Source organism: Notolabrus celidotus, chromosome 3, assembly GCF_009762535.1.
Source record: "Notolabrus celidotus isolate fNotCel1 chromosome 3, fNotCel1.pri, whole genome shotgun sequence".
In the NCBI taxonomy this organism is placed as follows: Eukaryota; Metazoa; Chordata; class Actinopteri; order Labriformes; family Labridae; genus Notolabrus; species Notolabrus celidotus.
Window position 1 is genome coordinate 17,813,163 of NC_048274.1, and position 20,749 is coordinate 17,833,911.

The 20,749-nt window shown below is 41.6% G+C and overlaps 1 protein-coding gene across 1 annotated transcript in view; it reads left to right on the forward strand.

The window, feature by feature from the left end:
* Window positions 1-20,749, forward strand: part of itfg1 (integrin alpha FG-GAP repeat containing 1) — a 221,775-nt gene that overhangs the window by 189,451 nt on the left and 11,575 nt on the right. Inside the window, exons 15-17 of the mRNA XM_034680660.1 lie at window positions 4,736-4,860; window positions 17,525-17,607; window positions 18,464-18,581. Of these exons, the coding sequence (XP_034536551.1) occupies window positions 4,736-4,860; window positions 17,525-17,607; window positions 18,464-18,581 (326 nt within the window). The remainder of the gene's footprint in view (window positions 1-4,735; window positions 4,861-17,524; window positions 17,608-18,463; window positions 18,582-20,749) is intronic.

The following is a 20,749-nucleotide window of genomic DNA, read 5'->3' on the forward strand; positions in this document are numbered from 1 at the left end:
TGTTGTGAATACTATGAAAGGGAGGCGTTCATATGGCCATGTCTCGTGAACACAACCCCATTCCAAGGCACCAGTAGACAATCTCTCTAGCAAGTCAGAAAGTCCTTAAGTGTTCAGACTGATCAGCTGCAGCTACAGGAATACAATACAAGAAAGAAAATGATTCCCTGAAAAACCCCACCACCTCAATTAGTGAACAAAATGTGATTTTCTGCAGTAATCACCGAATTCGAGCTCAAAAATCTTGGGTGAAATGAATTTAATTTTGACCATAACACTATGGCAACATCATGTCATGACCCAAGTAAGTTCAGAGGAAGATCTATAACCTACTGCTTCTCCTGCAGTCATTTAGTAGAATCTACTCTAGTGTAGTAAAACAAGTTTGGCAAGTTTTCCAACTTGTGTATTAGATATTTGTGTCTTGACCAACCAAGTGACAGAAAAACTGTTACTAAAAACAGCAGGTGTATGTCCCTACTGTCTTCTTGTGAATTCATAAGATCATTACTAAGAGAGTCATAAAAAAAAATCCCTTGGATCAACACACAGCTTCGCTCTTTACTGAACTGAGTATACACGTACAAACACTCACCTCTTGGTAAATGTCAGACATTGCAGAATCTGTCTTCATTGGCTATTTGAAGCCAGCCCTTTGTACTATCCCAAACCAGTCAATGTCCACGATACTGCACCCAACTCTTCCTAGAAACAGCCAATATTTCTGTCTCCCTCTCCCTCGTCTCTCTTTGCTAAATTCAGAGCGCGATTAAGGCAATTAAGCTGCCTCTTTACAACACCAGAACCCAGCACTCAAAAGCCTGCAAAGTAGAATACTTAGAGCAATAGCAAGCAAGGGAAAGAGAGAGACAGCTGATGAAAGGGTTTCTTTGGTAGACGAAGGTAAAAGTCGATGGGTCTAGTCATCATTCAGATTGATGGTGCCACAGAATAAACATGCAACAACATACAGCATCATGGTCAGGGTTTTACTGCTCTATTCCATACAGACTAGATGATTCACTTTTTCCTCTATATCTGATGTTTCCAAGTTTGAATGTGCGCTTTATCTGTGCAGTTTAAAAGAGGATGAAGGAAGAGGAATACTGAGTTGCAGTGAGATGTGGACCGCTTTGACCCAGGTTCAGTTGAGGTGGCCTAAAATGAAAAGAAAAATCTCTTTTTGAAAAGACGGAACTGTGGTTAGGCATGGATTTTTTTAAAAGAGAAAAACAAAGCTGTTGTGTGCTCCTCTCTGCCTGCAATTCGCAGTCCATCCACATTAGTTCTGATCACTGGCTGCCTCCAGGCCTTCCATCTCTTCCTCCATCCTTCTCTCTCCCTCTCTCTATCTCTCGCTTGCTCCTTCCCTCTCTTTGTTTACCACGTAGAGGTTGATTTATGTCGGCTGCACTTGGCAGAGTTGGGTGGCGTGGGCGAGATACAGCAGCTTGAAGGGGAGCGAGCAGGAAGGAGGGAGGAGGAGAAGAAGGAGAAGCTGAAATGAGTAAGGCCAAATGGGAGTGATGTATCACGAGAGAGGAGAGAGGAGGAAACAAGACGCTAAAGGATGGAGCAGAATAGTAAGTCAGGAGGGAGAGATTTCAGGATGGAGGTGGAGGAGGGTGAGAGGGAGGTTGTGTGAGGAGAGGGGAAAGAGGTGTTGGACTGGCCTCAGGTGTCTCACTCTGATTTGTATCTTTTATGATGCTTGTTCATGTCAGAACACAAGGTCTCACACTGCGGTCCCCGCGGCTCCATTGCTCCTGTTGTGAGTTTGTTTACGCATACATTTTAGTCTCAGCCCTCGCACTCATGGTCAGGATAGGTCAGGTCAGAGCTGATTACTTTACATAAAACTTAATGATCTCTTTGGGAACGCAGGACCATAACAGCTACAAAAGCACAGTATCACTGAAGCCTGTGTGTCAACATACACAGCCCACAATTGTAGTGGTTTTATTGAGCCGAAAGTCAGGAATGACCATGGTATGAAAATATGAAATGGGTAGCAAACCATAGTATATCAGACAGAAGTTGAACACATTGCATTTTAAACTATATTTTAAGGATAAAAATGTGAATATGTGTAAAAAAAAAATGTTTATTAAAAAAGCACAAGTGGTTTGGCTCAGACGAAAGACTGTAGAAGAAGATGGATGGCACAACAGCTCCCAGAAAGTGAAGCCAAATCAATCAGAGCTCCCTGTGGTGACTGGGTGCAGCAAAGGTCCCAAAACCTGACTCCTCCATTATAACAGATGGGACATACGTCAAAATGTAAAGTCGAAATGCACGTGAAATACATTTTTTACAAAGCTGGTTTCTGTTCTGACAGTTGGTTCTCATCTTACTGATTTATATGCAAGTGATAATTTTACTGATAAGGTCAGATTGATGTTAAAAAGATGATTGACAGCTCTGACAAATACAGCTCTTGTAGCGTTCTTTACTGGATTATCAGAGTAGAGGAGGTACAAAGAGATAGTCAACATAATAGACAATAACTCAAGAGGGATATAACTTTGTAAAGGCATGAATGTCCGCTTTAAATCAACACAAAAATCTGTTCTGCTGTGAACTGTAACGACTGAAAACCTGTCCACTAAAAAAAAAGACTGAAGTCACAGTGTTTGGACAACCTTGACGAGTTGATGCGGACACTCGCGGTCCTCCAGCCTCTAATATTCATCCTCCTGTCAAGAGTCTTTGGTGTTTATTTTAATGGTGCTGTTAATCTCCGAGGCAGAGTTCCTCTGTTTTTAAGTCTAGTTCCCTGCGGTTCAGACTCATAGCTAAAGCAAAGGCCTAGCTCACTCCCAAAGATTTTCACTGTTGTAATTCTTTGTTTGTGGGTTTGGACCAGCCATCAATTCACAGCCTGCAGCAAGTTTAACATGCTGCTGCTCACCTCCTGACTAGAAATACAAAGAGGGACCACAGCACACCTGTGCTGCTCTCTCCACTAGCTTCCTGTCCTTTACAGGATCTATGCTAGAATTTTGTTGTCTGCTTCTAAAGCTCTTAATGATTGGACCTAGCTCAACTTCTCCTTGTCCATACTTCAGCTAGAGCACGAAGGTCAGTCAATCAGCTTCTCCCAGATGTACCTAAAACTAAACTTAAAACCAGGAGCGATCAAGCTTTAGCAGAAGCTGTCTGTAACTTTAGGAACTTTGTAAAACAAAATCTGCTGCCACTCCTGAATACATTATATCACTGTTGAAGACCCATCTCTCCTCTTTGGTCTTCCCCTCAAGATGAGAACATTATGATCACCACGTTACTGTCGTTATTATTATTATATGTAATTTTGATATCTTGTTTACATTAAAAAGCACTTTGGTCAACCGTGGTTGTTTTTAAAGGTGTATTTATTGTCTATAAAGGTCAAGTTGAGTTAGCAGAAAGGACGTGATGTCTCCACCTGTCATATCACCTCTGTGCTTGGCTCCAAAATAGGTCACATGTTGTGCCCATTGACGGTAGTATTTAGGCCTCACTTTTTTATTGGGAGGAGATGGAGGTGTGTTGTCCATATATATATACAATCATAGACTGTATAAATGATGGGTGTAGGATCCGTGACGTGACCCATCTGTTCCTGATCGCTGTTTTGAAGCCAGTCAGCGGCTGCGGCAATATTGGAATTGCGGAAATCAACCAGGCTTCATATTTTGAGACCGGAGGTTGCTGCTTGTATACAATGAATGGCTCTGACACAAGCATGGCATGAGGGCAATATGAAAATTGATACACTTTCCGTTGCATCATACCTGGGGGTTATAATTATGTATCATTCAGTACCATTTGTATGTCCTGATTGGTGTTTGCTATGACTGGGCAGTTTTTTCTAATACTTTAAGAATAAGACATAAGAAATCAGTAAAAAAGAGTTTCAGATAAAAAAAACAAACAGAAAGGGTATTGTCACCACTCAGCCTGCAGTAAAAGGTTGAAGTGTGCCAAATTGTGAAATAAAAAAACAAATGAATAGTCTACGGTAATAACTCTTTAACAGGACTGAAGCTCCAGCCTCTCTGAGACTGTTCTTTGGCACAGCTGTGGCTAAAGTCTCACACTTTTTCAGCCTTTTCCACAGGAGAGAGTTACAAATACAAGTTTGGTCCTGTGAGACACTCTAATATGAAAGCTGCTTTCATGCTGACATGATGTGTTGCAGGTATTACGTTTTCAACGATAATCATCTTAATTTTGTAAAGAAGTGTGTGAGACATTTCATGAATTCGGCTTATATTCTGTCAAAATCTTGACATAGTTCCATGATTAGAGGAAAAGTTAAGTTGTCAGTAAAGTTATTGCACTTCATCCTGATAGGAATGTGAAAGTCTGCAGATTTCCAATCCAACAACCGGGAGGACATGTCCCTAGAAAGTCAACAGTATTAAACAACGTCTGACTCATCCATTTCGTAGAGTAGATTTTGATACATTTCACTTCATGTTTTAAAACTGTGACCTGCTGGTTGAGTGGAGAGAAAATATAATTAGATCAACAAGCTCATGAGGATGCATCGATTTCTGCAAAAATCCTTGTCAATCCATTCAAGATGTTGTGGGTGTGCTTTTCGTGTTGGTACTTGATGAAACACACTCGTATCAATTAACAGAACTGATACACTTGAGATAGTGTGATAAATGATCCATATGTTCAAATAAACACAACCTTTGTATGATCTGAAAATTTCTCTCTCTCTCTCACTCTCTTTCTGCAGCCGGTCAGCTCAGCCAGTCAGCTCACTTCTCCCTGCAGCTGCCCTACACCGTGCTGGGACTCGGACGCAGTGCCAACTTCCTGGACCACCTCTACGTCGGCATCCCAAGGCAGCCTGGAGAGACGGTGAGGCATTATTAGAGGAAGTTATTACCTGCACACGTCACACCACTGACTACAGAAACAGCCTGAAGTCTTGCAGAATATTTGAAGGAGATGGAGGAGTGTCTGAGAGCTGCAGCAGACAGAGAGGGAGAACAAAGCTTTGAAGCCCACATAACCGTTCAGGGCGCAAATTGCATGAAAGTTCTTGCCTAATTAAGTCATTTCTGCACACCCATAACCTGTCCTGAAAATAACAGAGGCTGACATCCATGGCTAATTTCCATGCCAGAAATCTTGAGAAAAGCTGAAGTGAGAGGCGAGCAAAAAAATAGCCTTGGGATCATGGTGTTAATAAGCAGAAAACTTTGTAAGAAAAATATCAAAGATTGGATTAATTCACAGCGAATTACTTAGACACAACAGGCTGGATCTGAAACACTTTTTCTGAGGATTGTGAGACAGTTTTTCACCAGAATCAGACGAGAGATGTCTCTCCTTCTGTGTTCTTATCAAACTAGAAAGACCAACCAGGGACCAAGGTCCAATAGGACCAGTACAGAACACTCTCCTGCATCAGCCTGCATCAACAAATCATTAGTGACCCTGAGGAGAGCAGTTTCTGTTGAATGCTGCCTCCGGAAACCAGATTGAAATCTATCAGAGATGTCATGCTCATCTAGAGCAGATGTGAGCTGGTTAATAGCAACCACTTTTTCTAAGACCTTATCGACAAATGGCAACTTTGATATTGGCCTGTAGTTTTGGTGGAGAGAAGGATCCAGATTTGATTTTTTTAAAAGTGGCTGAACAGCTGCATGTTTGAAGTAGGTAGGGACAAGACCAGACGTTAGGGAGTTATTTATTATAGAGAGCAAAGATGAGCCAATTGACTCTATGACCTTCCGGCCCTAACCTACAGTCATAGCCAAAAGTTTTGAGAATGACACAAATATTACATTTTCACAAAGTCTGCTGCTTCAGGGTTTTAGGTGTTTTTGTCAGATGTTTCTATGGTATAATGAAATACAATTAAAAGCATTTCATAAGTATCAAAAGCTTTTATTGAGATTTACACAGAATTCATGCAATAAGTCAATATTTGCAGTGTTGACCCTTCTTTTTCAAGACCTCTGCAATTCTCCCTGGCATGCTGTCAATCAACTTCTGGACCAAATCCTGACTGATGGCAGTCCATTCTTGCATAATCAATGCTTGGAGTTTGTCAGAATTTGTGGGTTTTTGATTGTCCACCCGCCTCTTGAGGATTGACCACAAGTTCTCAATGGGATTAAGATCTGGGGAGTTTCCTGGCCAAGGGCCCAAAATCTAAATGTTTTGTTCCCCGAGCCATTTTGTTATGACTTTTGCTTCATGGCAAGGTGCTTCATCATGCTGGAAAAGGCATTCTTTATCACCAAACTGCCCTTGGATGGTTGGGAGAAGTTGCTCTCGGAGGACGTTCTGGTACCATTCTTTATTCATGGCTGTTTTTTTAGGCAAGATTGTGAGAGAGCCCACTCCCTTGACCGAAAAGCAACCCCACACATGAATGGTCTCAGGATGCTTCACTGTTGGCAAGAGACAGGACTGATGGTAGCGCTCACCTCGTCTTCTCCGAACAAGCCTTCCTCCAGATGCCCCAAACAATAGGAAAGGGGATTCATCAGAGAAAATGACTTTACCCCAGTCCTCAGCAGTCCAGTCCCTGTACCTTCTGCAGAATATCAGTCTGTCCCTGATGTTTTTACTGGAGAGAAGTGGCTTCTTTGCTGCCCTCCTTGACACCAGGCCTTCCTCCAAAAGTCTTCGCCTCACTGAGCTTGCAGATGCACTCACACCTGCCTGCTGCCATTCCTGAGCAAGCTAGGCACTGGTGGTGGCCCGATCCCGCAGCTGTAACACCTTCAGGAGACGGTCCTGGCGCTTGTTGGACTTTCTTGGGCGCCCTGGAGCCTGTTTGGCAACAATTGAACCTCTCTCCTTGAAGTTCTTGATAATTGGATAGACGGTTGACTGAGGTGCAATCTTACTCGCTGCTATAAACTTCCCTGTTAGGCCCTTATTGTGCAATGCAATGATGGCTGCACGTGTTTCCTTGCAGGTAACCATGGCTAACAGATGAGGAACAATGGTGTCATGCACCATCTTCCTTTTAAAGTGTCCAGTCACTCAATCATGACAGATTGATCGCCAGCCTTGTCCTCATCAACACCCACACCTGTGTTAATGTGTGTGACACCTGTGTGTCATTGAAATGATGTTAGCTGGTCCTTTTGTGGCAGGGCTGAAATGCAGTGGAAATGTGTTTTTGGTGATAAAGTTCATTTTCAAGGCAAAGAGGGACTTTGCAATTAATTGCAGTTGAGCTGATCACTCCTCATAACATTCTGGAGTATATGCAAATTGCCATTCTAAAAACTGAAACAGCAGACTTTGTGAAAATTAATAGTTGCGTCATTCTCAAAACTTTTGGCCATGACTGTACTGTGCCCTGGGCAAGATTTCAACTGGTGCCCCTTGTATTGTAGCCTACTCCTCCAACAATCACATCACTTATACACTTAAAGACAACTGACATCCAGCTTTATGTTTTACATGTTTTCTTTATTTTAAAATCAAATTTACTTCTAAAAGAACATTAATAAAATGGTAATAACACTGATATTTAGCAGGAAAATAATCATACTATTTCAAAATACATATTGTATGGTAGTAGAATTTATTCAGTGATTATATAACACAATAATTTTCACAGTGCAAACACTTTCAACAAAGCAACAGTCATGTATTAAGTGATGACTGAAAAGGCAGAAGCAAAATGCTTATTTAAGCCGAGCCTACATTTCTATCTAATTAAGCTAACAGCTTCCAAATGAAAGAAAACAACAAAAACAAAACAAAAACAAGTAAATCATGAACACTTAAAATCTTCAAAAACTTATTTGCATACCATTATGTTTTAAAACCAAAAGTGAATCACAAGCTTTTAAATGTATACTGTTATCATTCAGCAATTTAATCCAAAAATAAATTAGATAAAACAATATTGTTTTTCCTATTATCTTAAAATTTTCTTCCTCACTCATTTAGCGGCGCCCCCTATGGATGGCCGGCGCCTCTAGCATTTGCCTATACTGCCTTTGCCACGGGCCGGCACTGGCACTCACTGACAGAGGAAATCGGGAGAGTCTGTGTTGTTGGAGCAACAATGGGGCTAATTGTGTCAAAAAGGACTTTGGGGTTTCGTCGGCTATCCGGGACAAGTTTAGCAAAATAATTAACTCTGGCCTCCTTTACCTCATTGTTTGAATCTGTTAACAGCTCTTTCATATACCCATAGTAAACTTGCAGATGGGTGGTCTTCCACTTTCGCTCCTTTTTTTGACAGTTACGTTTCAGGGAACAAATACTGTCTTTAATCCAAGGACAGGAAGTATGCACAGGAGCCAGCCTACACTTTACAGGAGCAATTTTATGCAAACCCCTGTCAAGCCTTCAGCATGAATGACACAGAGGCATCTGGTTAGTCATCCCACAGCTTTGCCGGCATCAGAGATAGTAACAGAAGCGTTACAGGGGCGAGGCACAGAGCCGGCAGAGCAGGCAGGGTCGGGAAGAGAGCTATATAGGTGCATGTCTGAGTGTGTGTATGTGAAGCACCCCTCATTCTACTGCAATGCGTAACGCAAAGTGAAATCGCACACGCTGGGTCACCATTACACTGTTTTGAGATCAATGTGAAAGTACAAAGATGTGATGATGGCAGAACTTCGTTAAAGCCCTGTTGTGGACTCACAATATGAAAAGTGTGACAGATTTCAGACTACAGTCCACAGTACATCCGCTGCTGGCTCGTGTCCCGGCTGTGCACAGCCCTCTGCTGCATGTTATCCCCCACTCTTAAAGGAAAGCAAAATGATCCTCGATAAATTAATGGACTAACTCCAATCCTCTATCCTTTGCTCATCTGATGGTGCTGATGTTTCAGAAGGGTCTACTGACAATCACATACTCAGCTGAGAAATAGAGAGAGAAAGAGAAAGAGAGGGAGAGTTATTTCTTATGATTGTTGAGTGACCTTCCAGTTTAAGACCTGTGATAATGTTCTGTTGAAATTAGTGGGAAGTATTCTTTGATAATTATTTTACATGAAAAGACAGATCCCCCGTCCCCCTTCTGGCCACGGTTACACAGAAGCACTGCTGCATATAAACTACAGTCTCACGTGTTGGGTGTTGGTGGAAGCATCCAGCTGTGACTGGATAATTCATGTTTTTTTTCTCTTCTTATTTGTGAAGTGACAAGCAATATGTTTAAGCTTAACGCACAAAACAATTAAGTCCTACACACTGCTAATCACTTCTTCACTCTCCAATTTTCTGCCTGAGGTCTTTGGTTTGTTTTTGTATTTAGGGATCCTCTTAATTCTTTGAAACACTGACAAGAAGTAAATACATTTGTAAACTAACTTATCCCTGCTGAGCTGGATTACATCTTTAGAGCCTAAATTCTGCTCAGTGAGGATGATTTGGGTTTTTTCTCAGTTGTTATCAGCGACATGATAGCAGTGACTTTTGAAGAATTCAGATTCAGACAGCTATATTCATCCCAGAGGAACAATTGACTTTTACAGCCTACCAAGTAACATGAATAATTAAAGAGACAGACATATTCAACAGCAGTGTTCCAACTTCAACACATCAGTGACAACAGATCATAAAAGTGAACCACGACAGTAACTCAGTATCCTACGAGAGGGGCCAGGTCTTAACTCTAGATAAATGATAAATAAAAACACTCAACAATTTATTCAAGGGCAAATGAGGTCAATGTATCAACTACAAACATGGTCGCAATGTCAGTGACTTCAAATGGGTTAATCCGCCATATTGGATATGTTGGTCAATTTAGGAACCCAAAGAAGTGGAGCCGAGGTCGACCTTAATCCTCCTGGCAAACAGCTACAATGTTACCTGTTCGTCAACTCAGCCCCATCCCCTGGTTATGTAAATCTCTGCAAAACTCTTACCCACATAGCAAAATTGGTCTGAAAGGTCTGGGCCAGATCTGGCATCAAGCTGGCACTGCTGGCTGACTGCCGGCATGGCAATTGGTATGTCAACCGGATGTGGACCAGGTCTTGTAATGATGCATTGTATATATGATGGCATGCCACATCTGGCCCTATTGTGGCTTGGTTTATGTGGCCCAGATCTGTCCATGCCACATCTGGGTCGATTAAGGTTGAGTTTGTGATTAAGCTGGCCCATGTGTGGGCCGTCTCTGGCAAACTATATCTGGGCCCCGTAAGGGCCGTCATGCTTTGCGGTATGTTTGCCGAGTCTAAGTGTATTGTGGGCCAGAACCGGGCCAGACCAATTTTGCTATGTGTGTAGTCTCAATATCTTTCAAATGGCTGAAAACATGTTAAGTTCTGTTGTAAAACGGGTGTTATTTGGTCTCCTCGGGCCAAGTGCAACATCTTGGTATAAACCTGGAAGTAACCGTAAGTCTGACTTAGAGCTGAAAGTTTGGACAGACTTAAAATCAAGCCCTGTGCACCAGTTAAACTTAAGCTTGAGTGTAACCTTTACCGCCTTGGAGCAGTTGTAAGCCTGTATAGTCAGACTAGGTAATATAAATGGGAAAAACCCTCAACCTACAGCATGTGTCTGGCGGAAATAGGGTGTTGTCCCTGTCCTGCCGGTGCTAATCGCTCTCAGTCAGCTGTGAGCTGTGAGCTGTCAGTGCCGTTCAATCGTGTGAAAGTCAAAGATTATTATCTCCCCGATTTCCCTGTCAAAAGCTTCTGTTTTTCTTTGTTTGGGTTGATGTTGTTTAGTGTCACAGTGCAAAGATTTTTGTAGTCTTCATGCAACTATAAAAAATTCTACATCTATCTGTATTTTTTCTCTTGGGTTGTATTCTTCATACCTTCTGCAGATTTTGGTTTGGAGGGGAGAGTGGATTGAAGTGTGATACTTGGCAACAGTCACCGCTCCGGAAATGTTCATGCAAACGCACATGATAAGACCACACGTGAACTTTGTGTAAGTTTGAGTCCAAGAGCCGGTCCCAGCAAAGTCTGACAGAAAACATACAACCCATTTAGTTTACGCCCGGCTGGTGCACTGAGTCCTTGGCCTTTTGCAGTAAGCCTCAAGTGGGCATTCAAGGAACTGCAGTATTTTCACTTTCATATTGACTTCAGGCTTCAGCACCAGAGTTTGCTGCTTGATGTCATACCAACTTCCTGAAAGCTAAAGAATGTAAAATTATGTATTTTTTTGCTGCCTTCATTGTTTAAAATAACATCAAGATGTTGGCCAGGTAATTTGATTCGATACTGCTGCATCAGGGTGTCTTATAAAGCTGAGGTAAGAGGATTTTTACTTCATCATCTATTGATGATGAGACAAGCAAAGAAGGCTTTAGGAGGTGGGATTGATAAAAGTGCATCGACCTCCTGAGATGATCAGAAATATCCGCCACTCCTCACCTTCATTTTGAGCTTCAAACAATTTGTCATCAGATGAGAGAATGCTTGAATGATTCTGTGTGAGGCATGTGTGTGCTCCCTGTCACACTACAAACCAGGGTTATATTAATACAGTGAATAATTGATTAGATTTATGTTTTTAATGAATTCGTCAGCCACGTTTCGACACTGCACTACTTCAAATGTCAGCGCTCTTCAGCTCAGCTCACTCGCTGTCTCTTCATTCATCTCCATCTCTGTTTTTTCTCTCTCTGCTTGCACTTGTCACACTCAATATTAGGCACGACAGGGCCCCTTTTCTCCCCTCCCGTGTGGTACCAAGCTCTTCGTCAAGCAGCTGATTAGAATTGTAGATGGCTTGGTCCGCGACTCAGAAGCTGTAGAGCGCAGAGAAACACTCATCTCAAACAAGCAGCTTTGTTGTCCCCACCCTACATACTCCCTCTCCTGTGCCGAGATGTGATCTTTTTTCTATGTCTACTTGTCCTAGTCGTCCATTCCTGCAACGAAATGGATTAATGAAAGCCTTAAGATGCAGCCTATTATGCAAAGTAGATTTTTTTTTTACCCTAAGGGATGAGGGAGTGGAATAACTCCATCAAATCCACCTGTAATGAGGAGGAGAAGCTCTTTCTGTTTGTCAACTTTCTCCACCATCACCATCCATCTCTCATTTTTGTCCTCCTCCTCCTCCTCGCTCAGTTTGTCTGTCCTGCTTCCATTCTCCCACTGTCCTCCTGCTTTGCACTATACAGTTCTCTCCTCCACAATGATATATTCTGCCTGCTGTTTCACACAAGGAGAGGTTTTGTAAAATCTACTCGGATATCTTCCATCTTCTGTCCAATCGTTCCCCTCTTTTATTCCCCCTCCTCCCCCGTCTTCGTCTTTGAGTCTCTCTCCTCCTGTTCACTTATCTTCCACCCAGGGGATTCCCTTTGCAGCTCAAAGTGGTTTGCTTCACTAATCAGTCCCCTACTTGTCACTCTCACTCTCTCTCTCTGTGTCTCCCTAAGCCTCCATCTCTGTATCAGTCTGCCTCACTCTCTCACAGTGTGCCAGTTTTCCCTGGCTTTGAACCAGAGTGTCTCTCTTTCTCTCTGAAGACTTGGGAACACTTTTCTCTTCCAAACAGCCAGATCCGATCTGCTCCCAGGCAGCCGTGGTGGAGGCTGACTCGTCTCCAGCTCTGCTCCCCCGCCACTTGCCGCACCGTCGGCAGCGCTTTCCAAGAGCTAAGCGACAATGGCTGGCGGCGAGAATGTGTGCGCTATGTAAAAAGCAGCGCCGTTGCTGCACGCTTATTCAAAATAGCTGCAAGATGTGGTTCCTCCCAGATGATGAAGAAATGAAGAGCCATGTTTAAAAGCAGTGGCACTTCCACATTCCGTCACATGCACAACCGGGAAACATTTAATACCCTTCAGAAATGAGCACGATTACAGCTTTTAAATCATTAATTTCTTCTCCCCTCTCTATCTCTGAACTCTTGACCCCTGATAAGCATGAGCCCAAACTCAGACCCCTGCAGGGGAAAATCATGGCAAAAGACAAAACTGGACTCTGTGAAAGGGTGAAAAGATGAGTTCAGCTGCTCATGAAATAAAAACTGTTGTATGTGGAGGTTAAAAAGAGTTCCTGTCACTCTTGTGTCAGATGTCATTATTGGTGCTGAGCCTTGAGGCAGCAAGCTACTAAAAATGAAACTTTAACTTGTGCAAAGTCAAACTGCTGTCAGAAACAGTGCTGCAAGCAAATGTTTGTGAGTTCACTGCAATTTGAGCTCCATTTTCCCCCTCTCTTTACCCTCTCACTGTCACTGCCTGTCCACGTTAACACCAAAGAACCCAGATCTCCTCATGAGCCTTGAAGTGTACACCGGTAGAAAAGGAGAAATTAAATGTAATCAGATGAGAGGGGAATAAAACGCAGCCAATACCAGAATCATAGATGTGTGGGGTTGACCAGGGGCACAGTGAAGGAGCCGTTTGTTCACACACTGATATTTTTCCATGACTGTCTGCGTTTCATGCAGACACACCACGCACAGGCCTGCATCTGCATGAGATGGACCAGACCCTCAGCTATGTAAACCCATCCCAGGTGATATCAACACTTCCATGAACAACTCCTTTAGATGTGGTGGAAGACCTGCACAGCTTTGGTTGAAGGCTGGGCATCATGGTTGGGCTGAACAACACAATCCAATTCGAACAACTTTATTAACCTCACCAGAGGCAATCAGTTTGGAGCAGCTGCACATAAACACATAACGCAGAGTCAGCAATAAGTGTAGTTCTGTTCTCACTAGACAATCAAATCCTGAGTGAATCCAAAACTAAATGTCACTGTGTTGTTTTGACCTAAGCTATGATGTTTTTAATTAACATAGCAAGGTTTTTTTTTGACCAACCAAACAGACCTCAATCTTAAAGCCCATCAGCATGGTCTGTCACTGTCTGGAGATGCTGATTGATGAGCAGTGTGTCTCCAGGAACGGATGCCAACATTTCATTAATCCTGGTTGGAGCCAGCAGCTGTCATTTTTGGTCCATTAGCTGCACCAATCCAAAGTTGTACCCGTCAGTTCAAAAGTAGATATAAAGTTACACAGAGGCTTCGGTCTGGCAAACTTCAGTAATATGAGCATGAAGAAGACATCAGTTTGCAATTTGCAAAAAGTAAGAATGGAAGCTTTGTCAAGTTTGTCCTAATGAAGAGCAGAAAACAACTTTATAACTGTTTGTCTTTTGAACAGAGATTGGATCGATCATTTCAAATTCATTTCAGGAAGTTGAGAAACCTAATTGTTGATAAGATTTTACAATAGGCAGACAGATTTGTTGCTCAAGTTAAAAACTTTCATCAGCATCAGATTACCACTGATAGGAGCTGGGTCCTTCTCTTGCTCCCCACATGTACTGTTTTAAACCAAGAAAAGAAACAGAGAAGTTAAAGGGAAAGAAAGCAGACACTATTTTGCTGTGACAAAGCTTCCCTATCTAAAAACCTAGGATGACAACACGTGATGCCCCAGTCATTAACACCAGAAAGAATACTTTCACTGTTATAATTTCACTCATCTCTCAAGTCCAGTGAAACCTTTTTTTTATCAAAGTTTTGTACCCACTCATACTGACTTTATTTCAATCACTTCTGTGATCAGCTGAAGTTTTGTGTGGGATGATGAGGTGTATATCATACTTTAGGTAAATTTACTACTGATACGCTGTCATTTGTTGGACCCTGACAGGTGTAATATAACTGACAAGAAAGTGAGGGAGCTGTCCATTAAGCACAGTCTGAAAACACCCACACTGTCTTGAGAAGAGGTCTAATGATGCACTGTGAGGGAAAACACCTGCATGGGTCAGCTATGGGTGTGTGAGGTCTTTCAATTGTGGAAGAAATCTGAATAAGCACTCAAACTGCTCCAACTGAAGAGAGACGGAACAGGTATTAGTTATTTATCAGGAGACGGGAGATCAAACACTTTTTTCTTGGGGTGTGATGAAAACTGTTTCCACTTTGTGTGCACGTGTTGAAAACCTTCTCTTCTGTACATGTATCTTTGCTCGCCCTAATTGATAATATTTAGGATCTGTTGTTGTTGGTTTTCTTTTAACTTCACCTTAGATGTGATCGTGTGTTGTTGATGATTCTTTTATTTCCCCCTCTGTATTTGTCCCATCAAATCATAGAATAAGGATTTTAGGATTTCCAGTGTTCTTCCAATGAACTAAAATCTACTCACTATGCGACAGTTTCCAATAATGTTGAGAATAATCAGCCTAATCGACTTTAGAGTTAATGGAGCCGTTCAAATACCTTTAATGATACCAGGATTTTTAAGATCCCATAAACTCTACCCATTTCCTTTTCCTGCAAAACAGTAGCCCACACAGCAATAATATTATAACAGTTCTTAAAAACGTGAGAAGTGACGTAAAGAAGAAATTATTTTAGGTAAATATGTAAGAGATAATGTTTAGTGAATGTGTGTTAGTACAAATTAGAGTTCACATCAAGGTCCTGTTCACGCTGTCGGTATTCTATTTTGCATAACCAACCGTTCTCTAAACATTACCTGATTTATTAGCATACCAAAAAGTAAAGACATAAATAAGTTGACACCAAATAATATTCTAAAGATGATTTTAATGATTTATTAATACATCTACAAAAAAGTGTCCTTCAGATTCCATGGATGCTTCCATGGCAATGGATTGATATCAGTATCCTTTCAAGATAAATTAACATTTGACTGAACATTTGGATCAAATGGTCAACGTAAAACATTAGACAGCATGTTTAATTCACATCAAACTGAACATTTCCACTGAAGGGAACATTAGTCAAGGGGAACAGGACTTCTGCAGGAATATTTCAGTTGACATTTCTGTCCTCATTCAGCTCTCCTTCTTTGTGCTTTAAAAATAACTGATGAAGATGTCCAATCTTTTAACATTACTGCTAATATCACTGCCTCTTGTGATTTAAGTTTCAGCAGCTCAGAGATGCTCTCACCAGCTCTGCTCTGTTGCCTGGACTGCAGCACAGGATGTTGCTCCACTTTTCCATATCAGAGATGGTTGAGGTCTAGTAGTTCCACAAGCTGCTCTCACATCTGGGCCCACTAACTGTCAATTTATCCCCACTCTCAACACCAGCCTGAGAAGGATACAAGTTATTTGCCACAATATTTGCCAGTTTAGAACACTAATGGACACAAAACGATTTTATCACATTGTCAACTGGCAGAGGAGAAATTAATTATCTTGATGTGATGTGCGTTTATCATGTTGCCTCTGGTGTCGCTTTTGTAGCAAACTATAATAGTTTTTTGCTTTCAGCAAGTTTAAACTTAAAGGTAATGTAAGAATATTCCTTATGACACACTTAAAGGGTGTATGTTTTTAATTTAAAGTTCCTCCGGCTCTCTGTCAAACACGGGACGTTGAATGGCTGCAAACACAACTACCTGAAAGCTGAAAACCAAACTCTCTCGCCTGGTGCAGACTGCCATGAAGGTCATAGGGAAGACTGGCAACCCTTCCCTTCAGGCCATTTATGAGCAGTGTGTTCTTGGGCAGGCCCAGAGAATACTTGGAGACCCGTTGCACATCCTTTACTCTCAGTATGAACTTTTACCATCTGGAAGAAGGTACAGAGTCCCCAAATGTAAATTGAATTGTTTTAAAAACTCCTCTGTGCCAACCTCTATCAGAGTTTTAAATAGTAAATAGCCTATTAGGTTGGGACAGTGTCATGGTGCTCTCTCTTTAAGTGTATGCTGTGTGTTGTATGAATGTGTACTATTTATTATACTTTTCTTATTTATTTAAGTGTTCTTGTGTCATTGTGGTGATTTTTGTAGGAGCAGGTAATGTGCAGCACTGATGTCAAGACAAATTTCCCTACGGGGACAATAAAGTACATCGTATCGTATCGTACCTAATTTTAGTTCACCCTCTGCCCGGCACTCAGTTTGTTTTCAGGTTATGTTTCCTGCAGTTTTCTAATCCTGGCCATAAAACTGTCACATCCACACAGGGTTAGTTGTACTAGTCTAAAATTGTTCTGCACAGTAATGTTAGTATTTATGCTCTGGTTTTGGCAGCTTTATCGAAATCAGCCAATTCTAAAGTCTAATTATTAAAATCAGCGTCAGGAAGGCAAGAATAATATCAGAACATCTTCAGTTTGTTTGTACTTTTCATATTCGTGCCAGCACTCAGCAGCTGTTCCAGTTTTCTCCCATGATTTATGTCTTAAAGCAGAGCTCAGCCGCTACGACCGGTTAAGTTATAGCATGAGAAAAGGCTATGTTTATTTCATAAAGACACAGACTGAGATAAAGACTTTTCAGAGGATGGCTGAACTCTCTCACACACAGCTCCAGAAGTACTCACAGATACACAATCATGTGCACACACACACACAGGCGAGGAAATCTGTGCTGCTCCCCACAGTCAGGGTAATTTGTTTCAAGTAGCAACTTGTCTTTGTCTTAAATGCCCAGCTTAAAATAGCAACTCCACAGGATCCTATTACCCCTCCCCACAGGACCTAACATACATATTTTGAGTTTGTCTGTGGAAATCTGCATGTGACTGCATATATTGTGACCCTAATGTCCTACTATTTATGTGTACACCAAGAGACTGTACCTCTGTGTGTTTCCAGGACGTAAGGAAGAAGGAGTGGACGGCCATCATTCCCAACTCTCAGCTCATCGTCATCCCCTTCCCACACAATAACCCCCGCAGGTACAGAAACACTCGCTCATGTAATGCAGGAGATGCATCAGAATTGTAGTTTCTTCACAGCGCTGTGATTCGCAGGGTGACCCATTGACTCCTGTTGCTATGGATACCATTGAACACTTAAAGCACCTAATTTGATGCCATTTCAACGACGTACTAAAGTTAATGTTGCAGATATAATCGCACAATGCAGATACACAAGCACAGACTCTCACCTCTCAGCGTGTGTTCACATGTTATCATGACGTCGTTCACATGGAGCTCAAAGCCCAGGAGGAGCTCCAGATGGCTGTTCAACGCACACACACTCACACACAAACACACACACAATAACACATGGATCCTCCTCTATATACGCTTGTGTACCCGCCAGCCCTGCCAGACATGCCAGCAGAGAAACACACACACGGATAGAAACACCTACATACACACCGGGAGTGAAAGCAATCTTACCAGTAAACACAGTGGTGCCTTGGTATTCTTCTCACATACAGCCTCGGCTAACAGATTGTGTGATGGTAAATTTAATATATGGAAGTGTTTGGATTGCTGGAAATACATCAAAATTCTTGGAAAACAAAACAGAGTGAAGACGCCTCCTCGTGTTTCACTCTGACAAGAAAGAGAAGGAGATGCTCATTTATTTGTTTTAACTTAATTAGGACACAATGTCTGCTAATGTGCACCATTTGGTAATTACATTGTTTTCTCCGTCAATGAAGCCAGGATGAAACATAAAACAGCATATGGCAATTTGTTTGTCTTCACACCCTGTCTGTCACTTTCTCTCACTTTCTCTCGCTCACACTTTCTCTCTCTCTCTCTCCATCTCCCTCTCTCTCTCTCTGTTTCTCTTTAGCTGGAGCGCCAAGTTGTACTTGACTCCCAGCAACAGTGTTTTACTGACGGCCATCGCACTGATCGGAGTGTGCGTCTTCATCCTTGTCATTATTGGCATTCTTCACTGGCAAGAGAAGGTCAGGAGACACACACACACACACACACACACACACACACACACACACACACACACACACACACACACACACCTATACAGTATATATTTCCAGTCATTTTCAATAACAAAACTGACGGCTAATTGAAATTACCACTGAAATGCATGGCCTTTTGCAACATTTATAATGGACATGGCACATTCTCCCACGAAGCATGACTGCCAAATCACTAAATAAAAGTCAACAAATAATGTTTAAAATGCTTATAAAAACACAACCAGTCATATGAACAACTACCTAATAATAAACCCACAAAATAATAATGTCAATCATCGTTAAATAGCAAGCACACACAAACACACACACACATTATGTAGCACTTACTAAACCGATAAAACATTTTTGTTCATGTCAACACGCTCTGGTGAAAGTTCACACATCAGTCTGTTAACTGTATGTCCATGAGCTGAGAAGTCCTCTCTGCTGGCTCAGATGTTGCAGGCACTTTTCCTAATGGCATTCTTAACAGGAGCAGAAAATAACAGCAGCACCTGTGCGAGGTCCGGACTGTCCTGTAACTCTGCTGAAGCCCGCACCGTGTTACTGTTTGTGTTTGCTTTGTGTCTGTTTTCTTCAATTTGGTCGATGTCTCTTTGATCGTTGACTATTCAGCCATGAGTCCGAGGCGTCACTCTTGCTATTTGAAATCAATAACCGTTGTTTTGGTGTTTGACCAATCAGAATCAAGTATTAAACACAGCCAGATAATAATAAAACTATGAGCTATTTAATCATTTATTCATCTGACTATTAATTCTAGTGCCGACTAGCGTGAGTGATAACATTTAATGGTTCAGTTGATTAATCACACACTTCCCTGTTGTGGACTAATAGTCATGAGTCTGAGTAGTTAGTGGACAAAACTTGCATGCTGTTGATATTTATATTACATTTACTGTAGCTGACAGCTACAATGGTAATGATTCTGAGTGTGACCTTTTTCATAATTCAACAGAATAGCAGGACCTTTATTCACTCGGTACAGCGAACACAAAACAAACGCTGCAGACACGTTTTTTGCTGACTGACTACTGGAACCATAAAGAATGCTTCCTTGAGAGACCCAGGGTGCATCTCAAAGCTCTAAACGTCCATCCTTGCGTCGTTTCCTTGCGTCGTTTCCTTGCGTCGTTTCCTTGCGTTGTTTCCTTGCGTCGTTTCCTTGCATCGTTTCCTTGAGTCGTTTCCTTGCGTCGTTTCCTTGCGTCTTAGTCACGCCCACCAGAGATGCGAGGAAATGAAACCAGAGGAGAGAGGAGAGAGGAGATTTGTATTTAGAGAAATGAGACATCCTCTCCTCCGGAACGTCACGTGAAGCAACGTCGGTTTGTGATGACGGCTTTAACAGCTGTTTGTGTCTGCACACATGTTCACTGTAATAACTCTGATAAATATAAACAGTAACAGAGCTCTGTCTCTGTGTTTACCTGTTTAACACACACCTGTTTAACACACATGTTCACTGTAATAACTCTGACAAATATAAACAGTTACAGAGCTCTGTCTCTGTGTTTACCTGTTTAACACACACCTGTTTAACACACATGTTCACTGTAATAACTCTGACAAATATAAACAGTTACAGAGCTCTGTCTCTGTGTTTACCTGTTTAACACACACCTGTTTAACACACATGTTCACTGTAATAACTCTGATAAATATAAACAGTTACAGAGCTCTGTCTCTGTGTTTACATGTTTAACACACACCTGCACATGAAGAGAATCGGCTCCCTGTTTATTCTGTCCTGAAGCATCATGGATCAATTCGCTCAAAAAATGCCTCATTATTAAATTATTTATTGCTTTAAGGGAAAATAGAAACCATGCAACTCTTTTCAAACCCTGTGCTCATTAATGATCAGCCTCATATGAAACTTTATTTACCTTACAGGAAATATAACAAGTGTTTTTACTAACAGACAAACTTTACTGTCAAACTTCTCTTCATGAAGAAAACAAGAACAAATGGGGAAACTAACAGGAGGCATAACTGATCATTAATATATATTCTATGATATTAGACTCTATTACTCTATTTCGTTAGACAGTGACTCTAACAAAAACAATCAGATATAACATAATCCATCCTCTATTATATTGAATTAATGATTTTGTGTTCAGTATTTT